The 10,358-nt window shown below is 44.7% G+C and overlaps 1 protein-coding gene and 1 pseudogene across 1 annotated transcript in view; both read right to left on the reverse strand.

Moving 5' to 3' along the window:
• The window catches only part of NT5DC3 (5'-nucleotidase domain containing 3), a 67,034-nt gene extending 66,679 nt beyond the window's left edge, over positions 1 to 355 (reverse strand). Inside the window, exon 1 of the mRNA XM_017540317.1 lies at positions 63 to 355. Coding sequence (XP_017395806.1) covers positions 63 to 261 — 199 coding nt within the window. The 5' untranslated portion in view covers positions 262 to 355. The remainder of the gene's footprint in view (positions 1 to 62) is intronic.
• A 2,441-nt stretch (positions 356 to 2,796) lies between these two features.
• LOC108312406 overlaps positions 2,797 to 10,358 on the reverse strand; it is a 76,523-nt pseudogene continuing 68,961 nt past the window's right edge.

Raw genomic sequence — 10,358 nt, forward strand, 5'->3', positions numbered from 1 at the left:
CCTCCCAGCTGGGCCTGCAGGAGGGGCCCCAGGCACCGGGGCGGGGTCGCCGCCTCACTCACCGTCTGTGCTTCTCTTCGCCTCCCGGTAGCGCTCCCACAGGTAGCCCTTCATGTCCGGGGCGGTCCCGGGTGCGGTGCACAAGGGCCGAGCGGGGCCCGCACACGGCCTCCCTCGGGCCGCGGTTCCGCAGCCGCCCCGGAGAGCCGCCGCCGCCCTCGCTCCGGCCCCGCGGGCCACCGCCGCCGCTGCCATGGTCATGCCTGCTGCCCGCTGCCGCCACCGCCGCTCCGCGAGTGCTGCCGCCACCGCCGCTCCGCGAGTGCTGCCGCCGGGCCCAAGCTCTGCCCGCGCTCTGCCCCACAGGCGGGCGGCTCCTGCGTCGGAACACGTGGCGGCGTGGGCCGGCCCTCCGGCCGCTGCGGGGCGGGAAGGGGGCGGAGTCGGGGGCGGGGCATGCCCAGGGCGGAGTCGCGAGGTGGGCGGGGTCCGGGGCGGGGGCGGGGCGGGGCGGGGCCGGGGGCCTCAAGCCCAGCCTGCCGCGGTCAATTCCAGGGTGGCACGGCGGTGGCCGTGTGGTGGCGCGTAGACCACAGGGATGGAATGACCGGATACGACCCCGGCGCCGCCAGCCCAGCTCCGCCGCACCTTCCTCCTGCCTTCTGGGGTTGACCCCAGCTCTGGCCGCACGGACAGGGCTCCTCCCATGCCAGTTGCTCTGGCCCAGGCCCCAGAAGGTGACCTCTCTCCGCATTAATGGCCTCTGCAGTCTGAACCTCCCCTGGATCGTGGGGCCGGTCTGGGACGTCCCCGACCCCCAGCTTAGAGCTATACAGGACCGCCCGTGAGTTGGTGGCTGGGCCGAGGCTCCACTCGTGGTCTGATGTTGGCTGGAGGATCCCAGCCCCTTAAGACCTCAGTAAGTTTGAAGGACACTCCCGTTACACAGCCTGGAAGGCCAATACCCCGCCCTAAATTTCCACCTGGCGACAGAGGTCCTCGGGACACGGTCACCCAGCTCCTGCGCCTGCCCAAGCTAAGGGCTTAGTGCACAGGTCTTCCCTCAAACCTACTAGGCTGCACCCATCCTGCGCCTGTGGTTCCACAAAAGCCAAATGAACAGCATCCCTACCTGACGGCAATTCTGTGTGGACAGAGTCAGACACAGCTTCTGCAGGGAAGACTGATGTGGCAGAGCCAGAACCCTGCTGAGAATCGCTGGACAGCAAGGGCTTCCCAAGCTGTCCTGTGGTTACTTAATTTTGAGCAGGTGGAGTAGTGGGAATAGCCCTTAAGGCTGGCACTCTGCCAAGGAGACAATACTGCCTTGTGTGAAATGATTGGAGCACAGTTTAAGACAAACAACCCAAGGCATTAGTGTATGCTCCAGTTGTGGGATGGAGGGGTCTGGAGGTATTTCATGGAAAAAGGTGGCATCTGGGTTAAACTACCATTTATTGAAGGCTTGCTGTGTGCAGTATCTCATGCAATCCTCTCAGTAATTCTGAAAAGCAGACACCATAATTTCTCCAATTTTACAATATAGTCATCCTTCTGTACATGCCGGGAATCGGTTCCAGAACACCTGCCCCACGCATACACAGCAAAATCTGCAGATGCTCAAGTCCTTTATATAAAATGGCTACTATTTGCATACACACATACTTCTATATATTTTAAACCATCTTGCTTACTTTAAAAAAAAAAAAAAACAGGGTCTTGCTCTGTCACCCATGCTGGAGTGCAGTGGTATGATCACAGTGCACTGCAGCCTCCACCTCCTGTGCTTAAGCGATCCTCCCACCTCAGCCTCCTGAGTAGCTGATACTACTATGGGTGTGAAGTACAACGACTGACTAATTTTTGTATTTTTTGTAGAGATAGGAGTCTCGCCATGTTCCCCAGGCTGATCTCAAACTCCTGGACTCAAGCAATCTGCCCACCTCGGCTGCCCAAAGTGCTGGGATTATAGGCATGAGTCATTGCACCAGGCCTCAATTACTTTTCATACCCAATACAACGTAAATGCTCTGTAAATAATTGTGATACTGTATTTTCTATTTGTATTACTTTTCATTGTTGTTTTTTTTTCTAATATTTTTATCCATGGTTGCTTGAATCCACAAATGCAAACCTGCAGGTACAGAGGGATGACAGTAATGAAACTGAGGCCAAGAAAGATGAAATAACTTTCCTAAAACCACACAACTGAACCCATTCTTCCATTTGGCTTCCTAACATAGAGTATGTAGGATTTAGGTGGGTGATAGGGAAGAAAGTAGCCAATAAGTAATCCCTAACAGTTAATGGTTAATGTTTTACAAATCACTGATAAGGTGAGACAATAAAATGTTTAAAACAGATATAATATCAAATACATGGGCTCTGGTACTTTCAACTTACATTATGGTTTTAGTTTTATTCCAAATTACATATTTTTAAATTTGTTTCATAAAAAGGTTTGATGATAGTAATTGTAAATTTTGTTCCCCTGAAAAATTAATTCATAAATTCAAAATGGATAAACTATAACAATACAAAAATAATACAATTAGAATTTTAATAACATTGCTTCTGTATAGTTTTGGATATGGAACACTATGAGGTCAACATTGCTCTATTTACCATAGAAATGTGAATCACCTAAAAATTCTTCTTCTTAGGTAAAATTAGTTACAATGTTTAAGTGCCTAAATAATCATATTTCCAGACCTTGATTATTATCACTCTTGTGTGTTTTAGAAGAAAATATTCAATAAAAGAATTCTAATTAAAGACAAGTAGAAAAAACAGATGTCAAGAAGCCCATGATAAATTTTTATTATTTATTAATATCATTTGAGCTCTTCAACAATTTTGTTTCAACATGAGATCTTCTCTGCAAAAAAGACTTCTGAGACATCAAAATTTAATCTGGGCTATGAAAAAGCCACTTTTCTGATATGAGCTCAGATATGGATTCCCAAGGGTTTTTTGTGCTAAGAGGCCACAGCAGGGACAGCAGTCAATGGTGGTGATTTCACCTTTTCCACTCTCACTTTTACCTAACAAAATTCTTTGCCTTGAAAGCTTTACTAAACCATTCATTTTACCCAAAGATAAAATGTTAGAGGAATAGTCTTTCTTTGGTGCCTCCTTTCCTGAGCCATTCCATATTTCAGCATTATTTTGTGTCTTCCGTTGTATCTTTTCCTTAGCAGATTTGCAAATGATGTGTTTCTTTTTCCCTTTCCCAGAAGCACATTTTGAGTTATCTGAAATTGTCTGAGGAGCTAAGTCTGTTTTTTAGCCCTGTATAAGTTATCTGTGTTTGTGTACTTTGCAGAGCTCACTGTATTAGAACTCTGAGCACTGTGATAGCTTAATTTAAGCAAGTGCTCCCATAATGAGAAGCCATTCCTAGAACCCGAAGAATGTGACTGGCTTATACTTTGAGGCCAACATCTCCGGCTCCGGATCCACTCAATTTCTCTCAGAAGGCTGCAAAAGATGAAAAGTTGTCAAGAGGTCATATATATATATATATATAACATGAATAACCAGAAGCATATTTCTGTTTGAAACATGAAACAGAAACTCACTGCAGGATTCCATGGATTGATGAATGAGAAGATCCCAGGTGAATCACCCTTAAATCAAGTGATCTGTACAAGTAGTCTACTGCCTCAATCATGACGTGATGACAAGAGTCAGTTGCCAATAACTGACCTGCTAGATATTTGAAAATAAGAATATTAGACTTTTTATTACTCATGAATTCAGACATTTAAAAGAGAAGAATAAGAAACATTTATAAAAGGTGGCATTGGAAGATGACTTATTTGTAATATTCAGCCAAAAAATATTTAACTGAGTCTAATCATAAAGAAACAATCAGGCTGTGGACGGTGGCTCATGCCTGTAATCCCAGCACTTTGGAAGGCTGAGGCAGGTAGATTACTTGAGCCCAGGAGTTTAAGACCAACCTGGGCAACATGGCAAACCCCCATCTCTACAAAAAAATACAAAAAATAGCTGGGCGTGGTGGCGCATGCCTATAGTCTTAGCTATTTAGGAGACTGAGGTGGGAGGATTGCTTGAAACCAGGAGGCAGAAGTTGCAGTGAGCTGAGACTGCACCACTGCACTCCAGCCTGGGTGACAGACTGAGACCCCGTCTCAAAAAAATAGAAAGAATCAGACAGATACAAATTGAAGGACATTGGGATAGGGATGGGAGGGTGAAACCTGACTTCAACTCTTCAAAATGTCAATGTCATAAAGACAAAACAAATGTACTTAATTCTAGACTAAAAGAGACAAATTCCAATACAAGATCCTCAATAGGATTCTGGATCTAAAAGTTAACAGCTATAGAGAACATTACTAGATACCTGAGGAAATTTGAATATGGACTATAATTAGATAATAGTCTTAGGTAATAAATTTCCTGCATTTGATTATTGTGGCTGTATAATCAGTGAGTACAAGGAGAACGTCCTTGTACTCCAAAGACATATGCTGAGGTACAGTATTTAGATATAAAAATGTCATGTTTGCAACTAACTTTCAAATGATTCAGAAAAAAATGTATGTATGTATGTGTCTTTTGCTTGCACATGAAAGAGAGAACAGAAACGTGGTAAAATGTTAACAATTGGTAGCCAGGTGCAGTGGGTGGCTCATGCCTGTAATCCCAGCACCCTGGGAGGCTGAGGAGGTAGAATTGCTTGAGCTCGGGAGTTTGAGACCAGCCTGGGCAACATAGTGAGACCCCGTCTCTATAAAAAATAATAATAACAAGTATTTAAAATTTGATGAAAATAGGTGAAGGTTATATGGTCATCCACTATACTATTCTTGAAATTTCTCTGTAGGTTTGAAATTTTTCAAAATAAAAAAATCGAGAAAAATCATTTCCAACTGCCACAGTCAATAACTGAATTCTCCGCCGAGCACAGCAGCTCACGCCTGTAATCCCAGCACTTTGGGAAGCAGAGGCAGGCAGAGCACTTGAGGTCAGGGGTTCGAGACCAGCCTGGCCAACATGGCAAAACCCCATCTCTACTAAAAACACAAAAATTAGCCACGTGTGGTGGCATGCACCTGTAATCCCAGCTACTCAGGAGGCTAAGGCAGAAGAATCGCTTGAATCCAGGAGGCGGAGGTTGCAGTGAGCTAAGATCATGCCACTGCACTCAAGCCTGGGCAACAGAGTGAGACTCCATCTCAAAAATAATAATAATTCAATTCTCTAAAATTTGTTAAAATAAAAACAATCCATTTTACAATCTAACTTGCAGATGGTACTTATTTACTCATTTTACCCATTTACAAGACTGCTTTTAAGGGGCTGAACTTATACCATTGCTTATAAACATAACGTAAGGCTGGTATGTGTAAGGCACTGACCTAGAAATGTGACAGAGACTGCTCCCTATGTAAAGGCTAAAAACACTGACAGATAACCCAGTGTTCCTGTGTTAACAACAATAACAGCAAATGTATATAATTACCATCTGTCAAGACTATGTAATCTTATAAGGTATAAACTATCATCACCTGTCCGCCTGGTTCAAAAACGAAAAGGTATCAAACTATAAAGTGAAAAGTGTCTTTCCCTTCTCTATCCCCATCTGTGCAGTCTTCTAAAATGGAACCACTGACGTTAGTTTCGAATGTGTCCTTCCAGATAATTTTTAGTTCATGTTTCATTTTACTTGTCTTTTAAAGATGAGCGTGCTGAAAGAGGTTAAAGAACTTGTTCTAGTTCATGGAAGAACAGTCCTGAGTCGGCCTCATCCCCAAGTCCACGCCCTGCACTGCTACACTAGGCTGCCTCTTCCCCATTCTGGATTGTGCTTCTGAATATCAGCTGTGGCTTCTGCTTGTAGAGGTGTTCTCTCTCTGTGGCTGTGCTTCATGGATCACACCCTGTGTCACATTTCCTGCAGCTTTCTCTGGAAATCCCATAGGGAATTTCAGCTGCTGTCTCTGCTTAGCGATCTGTGACTATGTTTCTTCTTTTTGAATTATTTTCATGACTCCCTGTGATGTTCCCAGGTGCCTCAATCTGGCTCAGCAGAAGACACTAGTGAATTATCCTGTTGTTGACGACCAAGTTGCATTGGCCTTAAAAGGAAAAGTAGAGAAAAATAGAAACTGGATGTGTCATGTGGTGGCAAACACAGAACCCATTCTCAGAGAGTCTCTAGGCACTGATAACTAGATTCACAGGTGTGACTGACTCTGTTCATTCTGCCCAAGGCCCCTGAAGAGAATCTGACTTGCTGTGGGATTGAGATTTTCACTGTGGACAAGTTTCTGGTGCCCTTTGCATACACCCCTTCATACCCACCTCCCTCTTGGCCACACACAATTCCTCAGGCCCCTTTTCCAGGTGACTCATTCTAGACCTGACCTACAGCTTTGACCTCAGAGCTTTCTTGGATGCAATCTGACTCCAGCAGCAAGCCAGCCAGGAAAGGACATTCTTGCCTTATCCCCACCGCCAGTTTACCCCTTTTTCTTGGAGCTGGTACCAGTTGAATCAACGTGGTCAGTTCTCCCAACCCAGGGAAGAGGAAAAAACAGAATGGGTGAATTTAAATTGGAGAGATGTCACTGAACCTCTTCCCACTCAAACCTTTGCCCTGGATGCGGAGGGAACCTAACATTTAATTTTGTACTCTATTGGATGTTTGGCATATATTATCTCATTAAATCTTCACAATTTACCCTATAGGTAGGCTATATTATAACCTCTTGATTGCTAAGAAAATTGAGACTCAGAGAAGTTATGTCCACAAGTCCAGAAGACAGCAGAACTGGGGTTCCAACTTAGGTCCTTAGGATCCAGGGCCATAACTTCTATTCTTCCTGTTTTCTTGGTTCCAGGAAAGATTTCTCCATAAAAGTATAGCTAGAAGGGAAGCCTCAGTTACCTTTTCTATGTTGTACTTCTAGACGGAGCCACATCCATTTTATTTCCAGTGGAGTATGAATTGAGAGTGGGGATTGAAGGAAGGTCCCAAGAACACTCTGAGAAGTCTGTTCTCAGATTTTAAGTAGTAAGTTTTCCTAGTCTAGCCACTTGATTTTCAGTGCTTAACATTAAAAAGATGGTGGAATATTTATTATTCCCTTAGAAAAACAAAACAAGATATTTCATCCAAAGATAGTCCTCTGTCCTATTAAGCACTCTTCTAAAGCACAGTTTTTCCTAATTTTTATTCTACTGAAATTAAAATTAAGTCCTGTTCCTCCTCTTGCTTCATGTAATATTTGCTGTAACCTAACAGGTGGATTTTTGCAATGCCAGTCCAGTGTGAGAGATGTTGACTTTCTCCTGGGCCCAAGGCAACAGCCCAGGCAATTGTCTCCAGGTGACAGTGAAATCACTCCAGTGTTGACAGAGGTCTCAGGAAGTTTCCCTGAATGAGTAACTCAGTGGATGAACCACCCCCGGGGACAGGCAGTTCATGATGGGGCAGCATCCACTGAGTTACTCTGTGCTGGGAGTGAATGGGCTTAAGAAGTGAGGACAATCACACCCATAGTCTCTGTCTAGATTCTAGAAGATGAGCTGCAATTGTAAAGAGGAAGGAGAGCTTGGCAGTATCTAAAGGATCTTTATTGAAAGTTTAATTTTGTTTGATAATTATGCTGTGTCTAAAGTTTCTTTGTCAGAAATCTTTAAGTTTGAGAAACTAAGTATGTTCGTTCATTCTTTTTTTTTCTAACTATGAACTTAACCTAGAAGTGTTTGCTTATTCTTTCCATAAACATGTGTATCTACAAACAGGTTAGGGAGAAAGTTGTATATTATTGTACCAAAAAAAGTAAAAGGATGCAATTGGATGTCTCCATGGACCCTCAATTTCTGCTCCAAAGAAAATAATAAAAGAGGTTAAGGGGGCCTCTTAAGTAGTGCCCTCTGTTGTCTTCCCCTGGTTCTGTATGAATTCACTTCACCAATTGAAGGGGATGGGCCTGTGCAGAAGCCCCATGTTTAAGCAGAAGGAACGGATTGTGCTCTCTTGTCTCTCGAGATGGGGTCTTGCTCTGTCGCCAGGCTGGAGTGCAGTGGCACGATCTTGGTTTACTGCAACCGCCTCCCAGGTTCAAGCAATTCTCCTGCCTCAGCCTCCCAAGTAGCCAGGATTACAGGCACCCACCACCACACCCAGCTAATTTCTGTATTTTTAGTAGAGATGGGGTTTCACCATGTTGGCCAGGATGATCTCAATCTCTTTACCTTGTGATCCACCCACCTCGGCCTCCCAAAGTGCTGGGATTACAGGCGTGAGCCACCGCGCCCAGCCAGATTGTTCTCTCTCAAACAGGCTTCTGTCTCTACCACCAAAATGTAACATCCCCTGTGACCTCTGTGTTGTTAAACACAGCTCTCAATCTGGTGTTCAGTTCTCAACACTCTCTGCTCTTGGCTTCAATGATTTTACTGCTCCTCGGCCTGCCTCTGGAGCCATTCTTCATCTTTTACTACAGCCCTTTCCTCTTCTCACCCGTTAAATACTGGCATTCTTCCAAGTTCTATTTCTTGCCATTGTTTTGTCTTAACATTCTTCTTGCTTCTTTCAACCATTCTACTGAGTTGACCCAGCAAGTATACACTAAGGACTCCCAAATGTTTTCTCTGGCTCAGTCTTCAAGCTCTTAAGCACCACACTCATATGTCCTATTTCCCACTGAATGTCTCAACATGGATAGGAAATTCAAACTCAACATGCCCCAGATTAGCTCACTGTGGCTCCCACCCCACCCTACCAAACTTTTGTAATGCCAATAGCATCATGCTCCCAGGTGCACTGACCTGTGATATAGTTGTAAACTGGGAAATGCTTTTGGCTTTCTCTCACCTCCCACATCCAATCAAGCACTGAGCTTGTTGGATTTACCTATTAACCTCAAATCTGACACTTTCTCTCCATTTCTACCATCCCCTTTTAGTTTACCAACTCCATGCTCCATTCTGTCACAAGATTGTTATATCCTAAACACAAACTTACTCATGCCCCAAATGCTGGAAATCCTACAGCAGCTTCCCTGCCAAGCCCTTGAGCATGGTAAACCTTGCTATTCCTCCAGCATCACTCCCCAACTCTCCCCATTCCAGAGTTTCAAACCACCCAAGCTCTCCCTTCCTGGACATTGCTCATGCTGATTCTTGTTACCTAAAATGCTCCCTGTGCACTTCTTCACCAGGCATCTGTCAAAACTCACAGCCCAACCCACTGTCTCTGGAAAGTCTTCCTTCTTGCCTCTTTTCTGTGCTTCCCTGTGCCCTCTCCAATGTCATTTTTTTTTTTTTTTTGAGATGGAGTTTAGCTCTTGTTGCCCAGTCTGGAGTCCAATGGCACAATCTCAGCTCACCACAACCTGCACCTCCCAGGTTCAAGCGATTCACCTGCCTCAGCCTCCCGAGTAGCTGTTATTACAGGCACGTGCCACCACACCTGGCTAATTTTGTATTTTTAGTAGAGCTAGGTTTCCCCATGTGGGTCAGGCTGGTCTCGAGCTCCTGACCTCAAGTGATCCACCCACCTCAGCCTCCCAAAGTGCTGGGATTATAGGCGTGAGCCACGGCACCTGGCACTCTCCAATGTCTTTCACAGTACATAACACATTGCATTGCACTTCTCTTCATGTACTTGTCACCCCAGTGAGACCACAAACTCCTAGAGTTCACAAACAGCAGGAATGGCTTAGGACTTGGGGTCAGAGAAATGGATGCCAAGTCTTAAGTCTACTTACTGGCTATGCCTAGTCTTTGTGAGTTTTGATGATTACAATATCATCCAAAGGATTCTCTGATGAAAGGCACTGGGGCAAGTCATGTGATATATCTGCTATTCCCTTAGTTCAGGGACATCTAGAGTCCTTTCCAGGTTTAAAAGTTTTCTAAGTTTATGAGGCCTACTTGACATTTTTTTTTTCAGCCAATAGGGTTTACAAATGTATAAACTATTAAAAATGATTAAGCCTACACGAATAAAAAGTAAGCTCTGTTAACACACATAAACTGGCTTGCTGGATTAACCATGGCTCTCCATTTTTTCTACAAAACATACTTCCTGGCTGGGCACAGTGGCTCATGCCTGTAATCCCAGCACTTTGGGAGGCTGAGGCGGGCAGATCACAAGGTCAGGAGATCAAGGCCATCCTGGCTAGCTTATACAGTGAAACCCCGTCTCTACTAAAAATACAAAAAATTAGCCAGGCATGATGGCACGTGCCTGTAGTCCCATCTACTCAGGAGGCTGAGGCAGGAGAATCACTTGAATCCAGAAGGCAAAGGTTGCAGTGAGCTGAGATCATACCACTGCACTCCAGCCTGGGCAACAGAGTGAGACTCCGTCT

This window comes from Cebus imitator, unplaced genomic scaffold (assembly GCF_001604975.1).
Source record: "Cebus imitator isolate Cc_AM_T3 unplaced genomic scaffold, Cebus_imitator-1.0 Scaffold8, whole genome shotgun sequence".
Classification (NCBI taxonomy): domain Eukaryota; kingdom Metazoa; phylum Chordata; class Mammalia; order Primates; family Cebidae; genus Cebus; species Cebus imitator.